Source organism: Ambystoma mexicanum, chromosome 8 (genome assembly GCF_040938575.1).
Source record: "Ambystoma mexicanum isolate Mex_15411 chromosome 8, UKY_AmexF1_1, whole genome shotgun sequence".
NCBI classification, from domain to species: domain Eukaryota; kingdom Metazoa; phylum Chordata; class Amphibia; order Caudata; family Ambystomatidae; genus Ambystoma; species Ambystoma mexicanum.
Genome location: NC_090929.1, coordinates 1218295731 through 1218315283, shown reverse-complemented (window position 1 = coordinate 1218315283; position 19553 = coordinate 1218295731). Strand labels below are relative to the sequence as shown.

General features: G+C 46.9%; 1 protein-coding gene across 3 annotated transcripts in view; it reads left to right on the top strand.

Moving 5' to 3' along the window:
• KIF20B (kinesin family member 20B) overlaps positions 1-19553 on the top strand; it is a 2369321-nt gene that overhangs the window by 1833170 nt on the left and 516598 nt on the right. For all 3 annotated transcript variants that reach the window (XM_069611316.1, XM_069611317.1, XM_069611318.1), the window contains exon 25: positions 11147-11283. In XM_069611316.1, coding sequence (XP_069467417.1) covers positions 11147-11283 — 137 coding nt within the window. The remainder of the gene's footprint in view (positions 1-11146; positions 11284-19553) is intronic.

The window sequence follows — 19553 nt, the reverse complement described above, 5'->3', positions numbered from 1 at the left end:
GTCCAGGGTCAGAGTGGACGATCAGCTCTTAATAGGGTGCGCTGGAAGGCGTTTGGGACAAGCTGTTACTAAGCAGACTTTGTCTAGATGGATTATCTTGGCAATTTCTGAATGTTACTGCTTGGCGGGTAAGGACCCTCCGGTAGGCTTACGGGCCCATTCTACTAGGGATATGGCTGCCTCTACTGCCCTGTAGAGGGGTGTTCCTATTCGTAACATCTGTGAAGCAGCCACATGGGCTTCGGTCCATACTTTTGTAAGACACTACTCTCTAGATTCTATCCATGGGCAGGATCTGGCCTTTGGCAAGGCGGTCCTTTACTCTGCAATTTAATTGGGCATTCTAAATGTCTATATTCTAAATTCTTTTCCCTCCTCCATATGTTGGTACTGCTTTGGGAGTCTGTCATAGATATGGAATACGTCGGAGGACCCAATCCCCTCGAAGAACAAGTTACTTTCTTACCTGGTAACGTTCTTTCGATTGGGATGGTCTGACGACATATTCCATATCGCTCCCTCCCTACCCCGCTACAGAATTGCTTATGCGATTGCAGCTTACGTTTCCGCAAGGCTTTCTGTGGTCATACTGGCAGAAGATTGGTGCCACACGTTCTGGGAAAAAAATATAACTGAGGCTACGGGCGTCGTGCAACCTACTTATAACATCCGGTGATGTCAGCTCGATGGAGCCCCTCAAGGACAGCGTATCGACGCAGACGCCTAAAGATTTTCCGAAGCAGCACAGCTGTGGTGATTACAGTCATAGATATGGAATACGTCGTCGGACCATCCCATCGAAAGAACGTTACTAGGTAAGAAAGTAACTTGTTCTTCTCAGGTTTGCAATCTTATCTTTAACAAAAAACTCAACGGATCTCATTCGAAGGGCGACCAATACATCACATTTTATCACGACATACTGTATTTCTTTATCACAATAATGGCACAGTTTGCTATCACAGTTGGCTTCTTTCCAACGCAAACACTATTCCCGAGTTGGCAATACATTTAACCAGAATCTTAAAATTGTATTCCCGAATTGCCAAGATGGAAAGTGACTTAAACTCTGCATGACCCTAACCTCTTATGCGCACTTCTCAAGTATGGAAAGTGTTTGTTCCTTCCAAAGGAATCACTTGTAAAGCACCAATCCATGGTCTAAAGTGATTTTTTAAAAGCTGCCTGGTTCTCAAATCCTTGTTTACTATCAAAACCCCAGAGTTCAAATGCATTGGCACACAGGTTAACCATGATGTATTTGTTTCCTGTAAAAAGCTCAGACAGAGAATCCCTTGGCGAAACCATACATTTGTGGCATAACAAAATTCTCTTCCAGAATACACACAACTATTCAAATCAAATTACATTCTCGGGGGTTGACTTAGGGTTTGCTAAGCTGTTTTTCCAAAAAAGACCCTCCAAGTATGCAAAGTCTTCATCCAGGAGTGAGTGGTGAATTTACAGTCCATACGTGATTGCTGGCACTATTAGCTTTATAACATTTTAAAATGGGTCAAATGTAAACATTTCTCATATCTACTATTAAAATATTTCATCTGCCTGATTAAAGGTTTCAATCTTTCTTGCTTCCCACTCTAAGATCCTTTCAGTCTCTTCCCCCATTCTGGGATTTCTTTCCTTCTTGCTTTCCCTCCTCCTTCCCCATTCCCTCTTTGGGGTTCCTTCAGTCAGTCTCCCCACTCTGGGCTGATCTTCTTAGTCACCACTCTTGAATTCTCTCTGTTCTTTCTACACCAGGATTTCTTTTGTTTCTACCCACTCCAGGGTTTTCCTCCCCTCTCTGGGGGTTTCCCTCTTTGGTCTCCCCACTTTGCTGTTTAATACGCATCTCCTCTCTCTGGGGCCATGCCTCGTTCCCACCCGTCATCCTGGGGCTTCTCTTTTCTCTCTCCGCTCTGAGGGTTTCTTTCTTTCTTCCTCACTCGAATTAGTCTTTTTCACTCACCACTCTGGTGTTCTTTTAGCCTCTCCCCAATCTGGGATTATTTCTCTTCCTTGCTCCTCCGCCCATCTCCCTCTCCACGGGAGCCACCAAGAACCTGGATGCTACAGGCAGCCTCCTTGGGAGGGGCATTGGGTTGGTTTGGTTATCCTCTTCACAGAGCTGCTAATGCGACTTTTCAACTGGGGTGAGCGTTGACTTCCGGCGAGTCTCTTCTCCTGCTTGCTCGGTGCAGAGTCATTTAGATTGGTTCTCTGCAGTCTTGGTTCGGCTCACTTTGGTGCTTTGTCTCTGGTCTCAGCACTTTCCTGGGCTGCTCAATTCCGTTGCTGTCTTGTCTTGCTCCACTTACCCATAGCATGCTGCTGAGCTGCATGCCGCTGAGCTGCATGTCGCGACTGCCGTTCTCGCTCTCTGGCTGGCAACACCTCCTGTGGTGTTCTCAATGTGGTTACGCTCTGCAGGGCTTCCATTCCAGGCTTCTCTCCTGGTTGGTTCTTTGGATGCTCTTCCAGAGGGTAGATCCATTCGTCTCTCTGCTGTCTACTCTGGAAATGGGCCAAAGGAAGGGTCAGATGCAGTGTCAGTCATGATTAAAGTGGGTATGGGGACACTGACCACAGAGTCCTACAACTTCTCCAGCATGGGGTCTGGCATGGATTCACATGCTCATGAATATTCCCCGTCGTCAGGCTGGGAATCCTCGGTAAAGAAAAAATCAGTATCAGTTTCGTTTCTGATCTGTCTTTCTTAGTAGTAACCAATCACTGATCTCTGGGTCATACTGCCCCCAGCCAATGACTGCCCTCTCCCTAAGCCCCTCCCCTGGGCCCTTTTACTGCGTTTTCGCGCTTTCAGGAGATTTTCTCATTTTTTCGGTTTAATCGAGCCTCAAGCTCCACTGTTTCCACTTCCGATAACGGGGACCCGTTTCGCAATTCTTCTACGCCCCTCAAGGGTGAATTTTTCGTCGAGTTACGCTTCTTGGAGGTTCCAGAAGATCTGAGGCCTACCTCAACGGACATGGCCCAGGACAAGGGAAGCTCGACTCCCGGATCCAAGCTGTTCAGGAGCTGCCCGGGATGCGGATTGCAAAATGTTTTCAAGGAGGACGAGCATTCAAGATGTCTCTACTGCCTTCATGAGGACAAGACGCATGTGAAAAAGGACTGTGCGTTCTGCAAGAACCTGTCGGAACGGACCAAGCACGATCGTCGTTCCCGCCTTGCCGCCTGGCTGGAGAAGGGCACAGCAGGTGAGAAGGCGAAGAAAAAGTCTGAGCGGTCTTCTAAATCCTGTGAGGGCGCCCCGGCGACGGGGGCCCAACAGGAGGCCAAGCACCGCGAGTCCGCGGGCACCGGGAGCGCCGAAAAGGTCGGGCTCTTCGGCTGCCAAGTACGGCGCGACTTCCCCAGCACGATCAACCGCGAGCCAGTGCTCTGGTTCAGGGAAGAGGAAGTCCGAGAACCCGGGTAAGCTTCTGGAGAGGCCCCGGTCGATCTCGAAGGGAGCTGAGGGGGAGCGAGGCGATGACCCTCCCCCCAAAGCGAAGGCCCAGGACGCACCTAAGGTGGTGAGGGCCTTGATCCACCCGGCAAAGGCCTCTATTGAGGTTGTCGCAGCGGCCCTGGCGAAGCCGGCAGAGACTACGCCAGTGGAGGCGGCCTTGGGGCCCAGAGTTTCCCTGCCACCGCGGAGGGAATCCTCTTTCCAGCCCATCGTTAAGACCCCCGTGAAGACCCCGGTGGAAAAAGAGGGGGGGGCCGGTGGCCATTACGGACTCGGATTCAGCCTCCGGGGAGGATCTGGTGGAAACCGTGAAAGGCCTCAACGAGAGGTTTGAAGGCCTCAACGAGAGGTTCGATCCCAGGGGAAGGATCCTGCTGATGTGATCGAAGATAGCGACGATGGCGACGACGAGGGCCCGGTGGAGCAGCCATCCCGCCCGTCTCAGCCATTGCCCGAGCCCCAGGATAGCTCGGCGGCCATTTTGTTAACGATCCAATCATTATGTACTGAGATAAAGAAGAGGTTACCACAGACCCCGACGGAGGAACCAGAACCTGGACCGTCGGGAAGCCCTCCGAACAAGAGGAGGAGAGTCCACCCCGCACCGCCCTTTGTGCCCACAAGGCCTGTAGACCCCTCATCCCCCTCGCCGGACCCTCGAGATGATACGGCGACGGATACAGCGACGGGGATGGACGACGACGGTGGCGATGATACAATGGACATTTCTTCATCACACACCCCCTCGGGCCTCTCCGCCCGACGAAATTGGCTCTTTCCATGCCATGATAGCCAGGGCATCCAAGCTCTTCCAGCTCTGCCCTGAGGAACAGAAAAAGAAAGGCTTTCTTTACCAATGACGGGAGGCCAAGAGAAAGACGGTCCTTGCGGTACCGTTGCTGGACAACATCTGGGACGAAGGGCTGGCTATCCTGAAGAACCCTTCCATGACACCCGCCAAAAGGGACAGGTATGAGAAGTAGTACCGGGTTCCCGACGCTGCCGCCTTGTGCCTCAGGGCCCAGCCTGCGCCGGATTTGGTCGTCTCGGCAGCTGCCAAGAAGAAAGCGGCGGGTGCGGTGGCTTCAACTTCCACTTCCCCGCCGGACAGCGAGGGCAAGAAGTTGGACTCCATGGGACGACGAGTCATCTCGTCGGCGGCGACGACGATTAAGGCGGCCAATGCCTTAGCGATTGTGGCCCGTTACGACAGGGAGCTCTGGTTCAAGATAGCTCCCCTGCTAGACTTCCTACCGGACGACAAGAGGGCTGAGGCCCTACAGATTCTGCAGGAAGGTGAGGTGGCGTCGGATCACACCATAACGGTGGCAACGGACATTGCCGATACCGGATTTCGCTAGCTGGGCAAAGGGGTTTGCCTTCGACGACGGGGATGGCTCAAGGCTACGGACTTTCGCCAGGACGTCCAGACCAGAGTGTTGGATATGCCGTTCAACAGCAACAACCTGTTTGGGAAGACGGTGGATGAGTCCCTCCAGGCCATCAAGACCGACACAAAGACAGCCCGAGCCCTAGGAGTCCTTTAGCAACAGCGGCCCTTTCGGAGCTCCGGAGGCAGACAGGGAGCCTCCAAGGGAACCAGCGGTGGCTCTTCTACATACCGCCAGCGGCCCGCTCCTCGTCCCAGGAGGCCTACAGAGTTTGCGGCAAGCAAGGAGGGTCTCGCCGCCGTCGTCAAGGAGGCCAAGGCGGCAAGGCCTCTTCCAAGCAGGACTGAACCGGCCGTAGCGTCGGGGCCCCCACCGAAGCACCCTGGTGGGAGGCCGGTTGACGAAGTTTGTCAGCGTGTGGGAGTCCATCTCCACCGACCGTTGGGTGCTGGACACCCTGTCCCGCGGACACTCGCTAGAATTTCAAAAGAAGTGTCCTTGCATTCCTCCCGTGGCCAGGATGGAACATCACATCCCTCAACTGCTGTTGGAGGTAAGGGCGATGCTCAAGAAAGGTGCCATCGAGCTCGTCCCCAAGAGGCTCCAGGGCTCCTCGAGTATACTCAAGGTACTTCCTCGTCAGAAAGAAGACAGGCGGTTGGCGCCCATCCTGGACCTGCGTCGGTTAAACAAGTACATCAAGGCACAGAAATTCAGGATGGTCACCCTCCAGCACATGCTGCGACAACTGGAGGAGGGCGACTTCCTATCGTCGTTGGACCTGGAGGATGCTTACTTCCACATCCCCATTCTAAAAGGACACAAAGTTCCTCAGACTCGTAGTCCAGGGGCGTCACTACCAATTCAGAGCCCTGCCGTTCGGATTAAAGTCGGTACCCAGGGTGTTCACCAAGTGCCTCGCACCAGTGGCGGTGCGGCTGCGCCTGAAGGAGATCCACGTCTACCCCTACCTGGACGACTGGCTGATCCGTGCAAGGTCAAGAGAACTCGCCGTTGAACACACAGCGAGGACCGTCCGCCTGCTCACGGAACTGGGATTTGCCATCAACTACCCCAAATCCCACCTGGTTCCGTCGGAGGTGGCACTGTTTCTGGGAGCGAAGCTCGATACAGTGGAGCGATTGGCATCTCCGTCGGAAGAAAGGACGAAGGCCATTTTGGGCAAGGTGCAGCGCCTGTTAGCCACTGATGTGGCCAGGGTGAGGTCCATCAAGTCCCTCCTCGGGATGATGTCCTCATGCATCTACCTTGTGCCCCTTTGCAGACTTTGGATGCGTCCGCTACAAGAGTTCCTCGACGCCCGCTGGATTCAAGCGGCGGGCAGCTTCGAAGACAGGATCCCGCTCGACGAGGAGTTCCGTCGGGCGATTCTATGGTGGGGTACCCGTGCGCACCTCACGGCAGGCATGGACTTTCAGACCCCGGTGTATCAGGAGACGGTGACGACGGACGCCTCTCTGGAGGGATGGGGGCCCACACCGGAGATCTCCACACGAGAAGCCTCTGGCTCCCGGAGGAGAGGTCTCTCCACATCAACATCCTGGAGCTACGAGCCGTGTTCTGGGGGCTCAAATCGTTACTTCCGTCCCTCAAGAACAAAGTGGTGAGGATCTTCACCGACAGCACCACCACGATGTTCTACATCCGGAAGCAGGGAGGCACCAGATCCCCAGCCCTATCCAAGGAGGCCCAGGATCTGTGGCACTGGACCGTCGCCCAGGGGATTTTTCTGGTTCCCTTCCAGTTGGGAGGAATAAAAAAAACCCATTGCCGACTCACTCAGCAGGGAGCTGCGCTCGTGCCACGAGTGGGAACTACGCCAGGACCATGTGGATCGGCTCTTCCAACGATGGGGCAAACCCCAGATCGACCTGTTTGTGACAGCGACAAACTCCAAGTGCCAGAGGTTCGCTAGCAGGTTCACACAGCCGAGGAGCATGGCCGATGCTTTCTCGTTCCCTTGGGACAGACTATTCCTGTACGCGTTCCCTCCGTTGCCGTTGCTGCTCCGCCTCATCAACCAGCTCAAGAGGTCCAGGTGAAGGATGATCCTAGTCGCACCGGCGTGGCCGAAACAGATCTGGTTCCCGGACCTTCTGGACTTGTCGACGTCCCCACCAATCAAGCTGGCGACGGACGCGGATCTTCTCTCCAGAGAAGGAGGCGCCATTCTTCATCACGACACGGAGTCGCTGAACTTGCAGTCTTGGCTCCTGCAGCACTAGAGTTTGGAGGATATCCCGGCTGACTGCAGAGAGGTTCTTGCAAAAGCCAGGGCGTCCTCAACTCTCAAGTGCTATGGACATAAGTGGAAGAGGTTCTCTGTCTGGTGCCATGCACAGAAGATTAACCCTCTGCGGATTACGGCCCCTCAAGTATTGCCGTACCTACTGTCGCTGGCCAAAGCTGGACTGGCTCACGCCTCCATCAAAATACATCTGGCTGCCATCTCCCGATACACCAGAACTACAGGACGGGCGTCCTTGTGGTCTCATCGCCTGGTGAAGGAATTTATGAAGGAACTATTCCGATCGTTCCAGCCGGTGAAGGCCCCTGCCCGGCGTGGGAGCTCAACGTGGTGCTGACCAGGCTCATGGGGGCCCCATTCGAGCCTATGCATTCGGCGCCGTTGAGGTTCCTGTCGTGGAAGACAGCATTTCTCGTGGCCATCACCTCCGCACGACGAGTGGGAGAGATCCAGGCCCTATCGTGCAAGCCTCCATACTTGACTTTTCACGACACGAGGGTGGTGCTGAGGACGCACCCCTCCTTTATGCCCAAGGTGCCGCCGGACTTCCACCTCAACGAGCCCTTGGTGTTGTCAGTTTTCTTCCCGTCGCCTTCGTCGCAGGCCGAGAGGACTCTGCACTCGCTGGACGTAGCTAGAGCGCTGAAATTCTACGTGGACCGCACGAAGACTTTTTCGGAAGACATCACAGCTGTTTGTGAACTTAAGACCTGTGAATCAAGGGAAGGCTCTTTCGAAGGCTTCCATTTCCAGATGGCTCTCCGGTTGCGTCATGCACTGTCACCGGTTGGCAAACCAACCGCTGCCGGCCGTCCGAGAGCCCATTCGACCAGAGCGATCGCTGCTACCACGGCGTTCCTGTCTGGTGTGCCTCTGCTGGACATCTGCAGGGCTGCTACGTGGAGGTCGACGCACACCTTCACAAGATTCTACTGTGTCGATCGAGACTCCAGGGAGGAGTCCAGAGTCGGCCAAGCAGTGCTGCGCAACCTGTTCGCTTAAGGTGAGCCTGGTGAGGAGGTAAGAGATGCTTAATGTTGAGTTGTTGCATTGCTTAATGATGAGCCTGTTGCTACCTCCCGTGGTTGTGCATGTGTATGGTGCTATGTATTCTTATATTCATGAGCATGTGAATCCATGCCAGACCCCATGCTGGAGAAGGAACAAGTTACTTACCTGTAACTGGTGTTCTCCAGCATGGGTCTGGCATGGATTCACATGCGAACCCTCTCTCCTTCCCCTCTGCGGCTCTTCACTTGGTCATACTGCCACTTTATGTGCTACCAAATTTGAGGATGGCTGCCAGGGGAGGGGCTTAGGGAGAGGGCAGTCATTGGCTGGGGGCAGTATGACCCAGAGATCAGTGATTGGTTACTACTAAGAAAGACAGATCCGAAACGAAACTGATACTGGTTTTTTCTTTACCGAGGATTCCCAGCCTGACGACGGGTAATATTCATGAGCATGTGAATCCATGCCAGACCCATGCTGGAGAACAACAGTTACAGGTAAGTTACTTGTTCCTTGGCCCCTGTATAACCCATGAAGATGTTGGTGTCCGGAGGGTGTGGGGTGGTGATGATGGTAACTTATGCCCCTCTCAAGGGAGTGCCTTCCAGAGGGATTCCACTTATCCTGCCCCATAGCGGTTGTTCAGTGTAGCTGACTCACCCACCTATTTACAAAGGTGTTTGCTCCTCATTGGGGAGAGGTGATGATTTCCCTGGATTTGTCACAGCTTTAAGTGTGAACAGGAAGTGAGTTGTTCTGCTCCAGGGAATTTACTCGGCAGGGAGCTCTGGGGATGCATTAATGGTAGATTGGAAGTTCAACCTCCACTATGCATTCCCACTGATCCCTGTTGGTCTGCTGGTTCTTAGGAAACTGCGCTTGCCTATTAGGGTACATGTTAATATTCAACGCCCTTGGCTGGACCCCGAGAACGGGCTATTCGCATTTGCTGGACATGTCCTTCTGACCCCCTCTGGCACTTCCTTGGGAGTGGCTCTGCTCTCCCAGTCGTACAGGCAGGTCCTCCATCCTATCCTTAGCAGTCTGAACCTTCATGCTCGTCTGCAGAGAGGCTGATACAAGTAGTGGAACTTGTTGGGCAACATCCTGATTGTTTTCCTCTCATCTCGAAGATCTGCTACCAAGTCTCGATTCCTCCAGTTGGCATAATTTCTCAGCTTGGTAACTGGAGAGGGACCTACATCTTTATCCTGTCGCATTTCTTCTGTGTTGTATTTTCTTCTGTCTTTGTCCGAATGTACCTGCAATTTGCACCGTGAAAGTGGTACCTGGCAGCTGTCTTCTTTAAAAGGACCCCTTCACACTGTTAGGCAGTTTGTGCAGCAATTGTGTAATCGGTTTCCACCAGGTCAGTTTGTGGTTCAGGCTTGAGATTTAAATGTAGTGTTACCATTCTGTATTGGTGCTCCATCTGAGATCTGCATTCGTTTTCTCTTAGATTGCGCACAATAAAGGTGATTTTCCTGCCTGCCATCACTTCCATGAGGCGAGTCATTGAGCGTTAAACGTTGTCTGTTGAAACTCCTTCTTTCGTTTTCTCCGAAGAGACAGTGACTTTGAGTGTGAGATTTCCTTCCAAAGGTGGTCGCTAATTCTCATCTGCCTAAAAAGATCCATCTGCCAGTGTTTTTTTTTTCTCTGCCCCCATTCTTCTTCCTGATGGCATCAGTTGGACCAAGTGCGAGCTCTCAGCTGATAGGTCTTGGAAGGGGGACGTTGGGGATACTTTTTTTGTTATGCTTGCATGTTCGAGCACTGCTGTGACCATCTAAACACCATCCATGTGTATCATGCACTGCGTTTTGGAATGGATGATCTGGCTGGAATTGATATACTGGAAGATCTCAGAGCTCTTCCACCATAGGTCTGGCTGCCACATCTGCCCTACAGAGGTGGGGGTCCTTTCTTGGACATTTAAGCTGCAATGTGGGCTTCTCTGAACACATGCTAAATAACACTTCTTGGTTTTCATTTCAGGGAGGGATTTCTGGTTTAGGTGGTCCCCTTGCTCTCCTCCGTGCTCTAGATCAACTTATTGCTATGGATTCTATCATGGATGAGGAATCCTTAAGAGGAAGGAATCAATTAGAAGAATACATTACATAGCTCTCTTGGTGTAAAAACATCTTTATATTTGAATATAAAAAATCTACTGGGGTCTTGAACTCTCTCGAAAGAGGGCGGTTTAACATGCAACTCGCTCTATCCTGGACTGAATAGTCAACACACTGAATTATATTAACTGTTTTGCGCGTAGATATTTTTCTCTTTACAGTTTTTACTTCGAAATGGGCCCAAGGTTGTATTGAAACCAGTTATTCATCTTTTGTCCTGCGAAAAAATTGATTGGACCGCACCTCAAGAAGCATGGGTTCAGACATATCGAGGAAGCCATGAGCTTCCTGAAAGCATATAGTACTAAAGAGACATGCTGTTTTAGCGAACTTTCTTTATACAGCTTTTATAATTGGTAAAACAATATGTCATAGTTCATGTTTTTTTCTTTCAAGTCATGTTTGCACCCTTCCACTTTCTAATTGTTATTAATTTCTGAAGTTTATTTGGCTGTGGCCTTGCTCTAAATGAGTTTGCTTAAAAGTTAATTTATAATTGTGATGGGTTTTAGAGTATTTCTTTGTTTTTATTTGCTATTATATGCATGAAGACAGTTTGTCACAGTCGATGAGGCCTTTAGCTTCTAGGAGTGATGTAGGTATAGAGCCACTTTCCAACTTGTGACCAGATAATGCTATAGTGCTAGTTGTTTTGGATGTGTTTTTAACGTTCTTAGGTTATGAAATGAAATTCCCATTATTTATCTCAATTGTTTTTATTCACAATGGATGGACCGATTTAAAAAATATGTTGGTATAGATTGTTTACACCTTTGTGTTTTTCTTTTTTAATTACCTTTGCAAGGCAAAGATACTTTTTTTTTGTCTGCTCAGTTTAACATACTTATGTTTTTGTTCGTTGCAGAATTGGAAGAGTTGAAGCACAGCTGCAGAGTGCTCGAGAATATCAATCTTGGTCATGAAAGTCATGTCACTGAAAATGAGAAAAGTAATACAAATCTCATGAGAGGCGAGCTATACAATCTTCAAGAAACACTAAAGGTAATACATTTGTGTGCATTATCCTTTGGGCTGTTTCAATATGACTTATGTTTTTTCTAGGCCTTTCCTATTTATCTTGCCGTATTAATATATGCCTCAATTATCCACCATGCAGTAACAAATGCCGAAATAAAACAAGCCTCGTAAAACACATTTTTTGCAAATCTGTGTGGAGCAACTATCTGCATCTGGTATTCCAGCACCCACGCCATATCTGATTATGTTGTGATTTGGGTAGGCCAGTGTACAGAATGTCCTAAAGACATGTAGCTTTCTGCAGACTTTGGCTCTAGACATTCCTAATATTGACAGTTGTGCTGAATGATGGTGCTTACGTGATCTTGCTCAAATTTATGATTACTCGCTGAAGGATGACGTTTTTAAAAAAAACCTTTAAAGATCTCAGTGTTGCATAGAATCCACATCCCTCTTTTTGACCCAAACTTCCAGGGTTCAGGAACCAGAGTATGCACATCAGAAGTATCTCCCAGCATCGACTATTTGAAACTTAACAAACTTAAGCTTAAGGCCCCAATGAACATGGAACACAGTGCAAACACCTAGTGTCAACTGCAGGATGATGGACTTTCAGCACATAAATTGGGTTTGTGAAACTGTGAAGATAAAGCCTGAAAGGTGACCATGCATCACTAGGGCTCTGCCCAGCTTGGATTAGATTACCATTATTCCTCTTGCACAACACCATACCAAATCTCTCATCCAAGCAGTAACAGACGGTGCTGCTATTCCCGGATATGAGACTGAGGTTTTGCCAGGATCCAAAGGTCCACACAGCATCTAGTATGAGTGTTTAGGAATGTCGGAGGATCTATCCACCATGCAGCGCAGAGAATCTCAGTGGAAAATCAGGGGATATTGTTTCCCAGATTTCAGACATTTTTGAAAGAATCACCAGCCAGAACTGCTGAATTACAAACCCATATTAAATGGCAAAAACATCATTGTCTTCGTCTTTAGCGAATGTGTCCCCAGTTTCCAAAGGATCATAACTAACCGGTTAATTTGGAGTTATATCAATTTATTGGAATATCCTAAACTGTATTAGTTTGAATTTGGCAATGCTAGACCCTTTACTAGTAAACCTGCTAACACATTTCCATGCTGAATCCTCAATGTAATGTCTCGAGTCGTCTCGCCACCTAAATGTAGCCTCAAGAGGAGTTTAAGTGTTTTATTTTATGTATTTTAGACACCATTCTTCTACAACCCGCATCGACAATGATGTATTTAAGAATCGCAGAATGCATCGTTCCATGAGGAAGCTGGGACACTAATCCCGGAAGGCTCACACGTTCTGAAATATTGAAAAACTAGGCGAAAATCCCCCCTCCTCCAAACTCAGAAACAAATGTTTCCTTGGTAACAAACTGCCCCTTTTCATACGTGTCTCGAAGATGCTGTATAGCCCATGTTTTTCTAACCGACTAATATGTTGGCTCTATTTCTTTAATTCCCCCTTAATCCCATTTCAGCAGTGTATTGAAAGTGAACCCCAGACTTTTATTTATCCTTCTCTGTGCATCTGCATTACAACGCACCGTGTGAAACTTACAGGAATCCCGAGAATATCATGGTAGTACCATAGATTGTAGTGTGTATGGTATGTCCAGTGGTGCATTCTATCTTAACAGGAGGGTAGGATGAAGAACCTGATTTCCAATAGGCTGCACATTGTGCAGCAATATAATGCAAATTCTAAATTTGGGGCTAGGAGTCCTCCCTTGGTGGTTCCTTTTAGTGCAGATGCTTATGGGACCAAACAAAAAAGAAAAAGATTTGCTCTAAATATGGCCAATGCATTTCAGAATTTATCTCCTTCGTCAGGGCCTGCAAATCGCAATATGCATCATAATATGCATCTATTGAACAATCTCTAATGTGCAACATAATTGTTGTCTCAGCAAGAGGAACACCCAAACATGATCATGAAATTAAAATACAAAGCATGTTCAAAAACACACAAACCAAACCATAAACCCAAACCAGATCACAAATTAAAAAGCTCGTACCCTGGTCCCAACAGATTCAAATAGCAGTGAACACCAAATTAACAAAACAAGTCGTTCAGTGCAGTATGACAGACGCATGAGCAAATGATGATAGTGCATTTCATAACGTTTCAAGGTGAAAAGTAAACAGTACAGACGTAGTATGCATTTCCGATGTACGATGCACGGATGGAATGTGGTTGTAAAGACATAAGAAAACACAATGAGGACAGTTAGAGCGGTTGTAAATACTCATAATGAGATATGCATGTCATCAAAGCGTCAGTGAAGTCGGGAAAAAGAGAAAAAAAGAGAAAAAACTGAACTGCCAATGTGGCGCTCTGTGCCAGTTCTAAAAAATAATGGTGATACGTGGATATGTCAATATTATGCTATAAACAACTGGTCACTATCGGTGTGCATACAAAAATAAATTATGCACATACGGCATTCCTAAAATGTTTGCTCTTACCGTGTTGACACAGTGTGGTTAATGGTGTCTTACTGGGCTGCCGCGCTCAGATCTGGGTGAATGTCGTCCTAAGGTAAGAATATAAATAAACATAAAATGTATATGAGAACTACTATACAGCGCGTCAAAGGGGTGTGAAAATGTATCCCTCAATCCATACACTGTTCTTACCTGTTGAGATTCGTGGGCTCATACTGGACAAGGCGTGTGAACGCTGCCCAAACTCTTTCCTTAGTGTTGTGCTGTTAGTTGTCATGGAAACCACGTACGGCGTCCATTGTGGAGTGGTGTGTGAAACTAAACGAGCTATACCGCAAATGGATAATCATCATATGGGTTGCCATAAAAACGGGTCCATATGTTAAGACGATCGTATGCTATAAATAAATCCAGTTGAAAGTTCGTCTCATGTTAAACCAAAATGACACTCATATTGGGAAAAATAACTCTAATGTAAACTTTCCATATGCGTGTGTTACATTTTCAAAAAGTTCTGATAATAGTTATGGGGAAACCGAAAAAATTACACTGATGTAAACTATCCATCTGTGCGTATGTGTATTACCTATTCAATATGTTCTAGTAATCTCTTTGGGGAAACAAAGATGGTCCATACCTGTTATCACAGTGCATTGCAATCAAGGTGCCGTCTGGTCGAGGTTTTTACTCTCATAAAACATGCATTAATTGCACTCCTGCCTAAACTTACTACTCATATAAGACATATAGTTACCCTACAGCCATCCTTATCCATCAATAGCATATTGGTACAGTCATACCATGAGGTGGCCAAAATACAATAAAGCATACCAAATTAGAGATAGTGACCTGATGTGCGCATGCTGTAAAGCCAGTCCAGACTAATAAAATGGCTAGATCAAAACCATGTGTCGTAGCTGTGTGTCAAGAGAGATTACAGAAAGACAAAAGATGTGTGAAGTTATATAACCATAATTGCTTCCTTTTCTTGCCTAATGAACTAAGGAGGAGAAGAAAATTAGAAGAAGACAAATATGCAAAAGAGATTAGAATAGAGTCCCAGATTGTCTCAAATGCGCATGTTGAAAAATAAAGAGTAAAACAGAAAAACAAAAATGTGGATGATCATGCGCTGAAGTGGATATTCTTAATATGACGACTCGTGTTGACGGCTTAGTTTGCTACATTTATCCATATGGTGTTTATTCCATGCTTAAGGGACATCATCCATCTCATGGTTTATGGTACTACAGAAAGCAACTCAAATCTAGTTTTGTTCATTCCACCAGGGGTGAGAGAGTCCAGTCTATTGATCCAAAATGCTTCTTGCTGTGCTCTTAATTTGTTTGTCTCTGTTGCCTCCATTAGTGGAAATTACCTCCAGAACTTGAAATCGCATTTGTGTAATAGTGTGTCCATTTTCTTTAAAATGTCTTGCCACTGCCGATGTCTGATAATCATTTCTTATGCACGAATCGTGCTCGTTGAGGCGTACTCTTATTTTCCTTGAAGTCTCCCCCACATAGAATTTTCCACAGGGGCACTTTATAGCATACACTACATCCTCAGATAAGCAAGTGGTGTGATGTTTCAATTTGATTTTCTCTCCTGTTCTGGGATGCAATACTATATTACCCTTAATGACGTTGTTACAATTCCCGCAACTCATGCAGGGAAATGTTCCTGGATGTTTGTCTGGGATTTTATTTACAGATTTTCCTTGGGTGTTAACTAGTAGGTTCCTCAGACTACTGCTTTTTTGATCAATAATTGATCACGTTCTTGTCTACTGGTCTTATTCCGAGCCATTTGCAGGTCTGCTTGTGGATAGCCTCTCAATTGCAGCAATTTCTCCTATAGTATATCGAGTTGTCTCTCAGTCTTCCTGATTGCTTATGATCCTTTTGATTCTTAACATCTGCCCATATGGAAGATTGCGTAAAATGTTCGGAGGGTGAAAGCTGAAGCGGTGGAGTAAATTATTCTGATCCGTTGGTTTTGAATACAAAGTGGTATCAATCCTTGTGTCTTTAATAATGGTTCCACGTCCAGATAGTGTATGTTTGGGTTCCCAATCTCTAAAGTAAATTGGATCCTGTTATCGATCTTGTTGAGATAATCCAAAAATTCATCCAATTCCTGTTTATTTCCAGTCCATACACCGAAAATGTCAATGTATCGGACCCATTTTTTTATGTATCTTTTCCATCTTGGGTTTTCCATGATGTGTGTCATTTCAAACTAGTACATGAAACAATTGGCGTATGCGGGAGCCATGGTGGCCCCCATTGCGGTTCCTGACTTCTGTAAGTAGAATTTCTGCTGGTATTCGAAACAAGAATGATGTGAAATGAAGTTTAAAAGGATCATTAGGAATTCTTTATTTGCTCCTATTTCGCCAGCTTGTAATAATAGGGTATCAACTACTCTCTGACCCAGGTCGTGAGGAATACTTGTATAAAGACTTACTACGTCGATGGTAAACAGTATATCATTCTCTGTTAGTTCGATTTGCTTGAGGATTTAAAGAAAATGCGTAGTATCTTTAACGTACGTTGCAGTGTTTTGTATGATGGGTTGCAAAAAGAAATCTATGTAGGTTCCTAGTGGTTGTAGGATACTACCAGTGGCTGCAACTCTTGTGGATCTTAGGTAACATGTAGAGATGCAGCATTCTGGGATATGGAGTCAAAAGATATGCCCTAGTTTTACTGGTGATACACTCATTCTCCATGGTCAAGTCTAGTATAGATTCTAGTTCTGTTTTGATTTCTCTGATGGGATTGTGATCCAGTTCAAGGTAGGTGTTGGTATTGGATAGTTGGCGCATGCACTCTTGGTGGTATTGCGTGGTGTCCTGGATGACTATTGCCCCTCCTTTATCGGCTGGTCTAATGATAATTGTTTCATCAGAAAAAAGGGTTTTGATTAGTGAAAGTTCACCTCTGTTCAGATTGTATCTCTTGGGGGACTGAAACTGTATTTTCTTGCACACCAATCAGTGTTCAGTCTATTAAAACCATCTCATCTGCATAGCCTGCCCATTGGATAGAAATATAACATATGCGAGATGGATGTACTGCATGCAACTCCAATATTAGCAGTAGGTACATTAACATTACGGCTGTCAGTAGATGATTTATCTAGGCTGTTAGAGATTAGGTAATCTAATTAATTTTGTGTAGGGAACTAATTATATAGGCAGTTAAATACAGATTCCTGTTCTTAACGTCCAAGCCATTCTCGCTGCTTTGCACAATGGTAACTGCCTCAGCATTGGACCTAATATTTAATTATTTTGCAATTTTTATTTTTTCCGTTAGTTTGTTTGTATTTTGTATTTTTATTCAATTCATATGGCGCTTTTCTACAAAAGCGCTTGTACAAAATAAAGAACTGTACTATAAAAGTGGGCAATATATTCCAGGTAAATCCAAATAGAAGAATTGAGAGAGGATAGAGTTTAATTGTTGGTAAGGGTTAATAGAAGATGGGTCTTAATATTGGTCTGAAATATACGCAGAGAAGAGGAAGAATGAAAAGAGAGAGGGAGAGCATTCCAATGTTTGGTAGTAAGGAGGGCAAAGATATGCAAATGAGAGGACGCACAAGGGCGGTGAGGAACAGAGAAGAAACTGATTCTGGAAACAGAGGGCACGTGGAGGAGAATACAATGAGAAGTGGAGAGGTAAAGGGGAGCAAGACCATGGATACACTTAGACAATGGAGAGAAAATGATAACGGCAAGCAGATTTGAAAGGAAAACGATATACAGAGAAGAAGGTGTGATAGAGGATCGAGAAGAAAGAGAAGAGAGGAACAGACAGAGCGAAGAGGTAGAAGATAAGTAGGAAAACCAAGGAGAAGAGATGAGCAATAGTCGACATGAAAGAAAACTAGACGGGAAAGAAGAAGCTTGGTAGCATGAAAAGAAAGATTGGGTTGAGCACGGTGGATGCTAAAAAGAGCATAGCTACAGGATCAGGCAGTGGAAGAAATATGCAGAGAAAAGGAGAAGGAGGGGTCAAAGCTTACACTCCAATTACAAGCACTGGGAGGGAAAGGGGGAGGAAGAAATGGAGTAGAAGGAAATAATAGAACCTGTTTTCAAAGGATTGAGGTGAAGAAAATATTTCATGACTTTCCTTTAGATGACATCTGTTCAACATCAAATGTTTTTTTTTGTAATTACGATCAATATCTCAGTTTGAGGTAATTGGTTTACTAGTTGTGGGTCTCTTTCTGCCACTATTTGCCTATTTCGCAATTCTGATTTTTATTTATTTTATTTTATTGGGTATTTGTCAAAAACCAACACTTTGTACTTCAATACAGAACCAATAATGACGACACCCATTTTGACCGACCCCCCACAATACTGCTATCCGGACCGGCCCACTGACTGGGATAAACACAGGAACAAAGTCAAAACATCCCCATTGTGGAGGAACTGCCATACAACTATTGAGTGCAAAGGGGTCACCAAACGCTATCAAGGGGAGAGCATAATAACAAACCTGAAAAGAACATGCAAAAGTGAACCAGCAGCAGCTGCAAAGTTCATGGATTCAAAAGTTGAAGGAGCGACCACTCTTCCCCCAAAAAGGACTGCTCCCCATTCAACCATGAATTTGTCCATCCTGTCGGAAACTATTGACGAGATCTTTTCATACGTGAAGATATTCCACAGTTTGGTGAGCCATTGATTCCTGGATGGGGTGGCTTTGCTCTTCCACTTCTGCACTAGGTCTGTCCTCCCTGCCCGCAGCATGGCTCCCACTACTCAGTGAAAGTTGGAAGAGTTGTCCCCAGGGGAGGGAACGCCAAGCAAGAGATCAATGGGATGCAATTTTAGGTAGATCCCTCCATGTCCTTCATCCAGCTCAACAGTTCAGACCAGTACATTTGTACAATGGGACAGAAACACCACATGTGGTACCATGTTCCTTGTTGGCCACATTGCCTCTGCCAGAGAGGCGAGACCCCCGTGAACATTTTTGACAGTCTAGCAGGGGGGTGTGGGGGAGGTGCCAGGCGGGCTGTATTTTGACGTTATGTTCCATTGCAGCTGTATAGAGGGATCCTGCCAGCGTTGTTTTACATATTGTGTTCTTCAGTCTCCTCCCCCACCTTGTCTGCCCAAAAACCTTTAAAGGTCTGTCTAGGTGGAAGGTCTGCCGTGATCAAAGCTCTATACGTTTTTCAGAGTAGTCTTTTCCTGTTGGGGGACTCTGCGATAATCCTTTCAAAGGGGAGAAGCGGTCGGGAGAGCTCCTTACACCACTTGGGGTTGTTCAAGATGGCGTTAAATCTCAAGTATTCAAATACTGAGAGTGCGGACAGGGCCGTTGCCTACTGTAGAGAGTCATAGTCAATGAAGGTGTGATCCCTGAACCGTTGCGCTGCTCTCTCGAGGCCCATGTCTGACAACTTCTGATCAGAGCGGAAGCCCATTTTACCCAAATCAAGAGGAGGGACCCACAAAGACTTCAGGGGGGTGGGCAGAGGTAGAAAGTAGTAGGTTGGCTTTATTACGCTTCCACAGTACCAAGAACACTGCTAGTGTGGGGTGGGAGCTGAGGTGGGGGGGTGTATCTTTGGTTGCGGACCACAAATGGTCTCTTAATTTTCTGGGGTGGGTGTGAATGTCCTCGATGTATGTCCAGTAAGTCCCGATGTCGTCCCTCGAATGTTCCAACATCACCCGAAACTGTGCTGCTTTAAAGTATAGTTTAAGGTCTGGAAGGCCAAATCCCCCTGGGTCTCTGGGCAAGGTCAGCATGGTATGTTTCACTCTCAGCCTTTTCCCC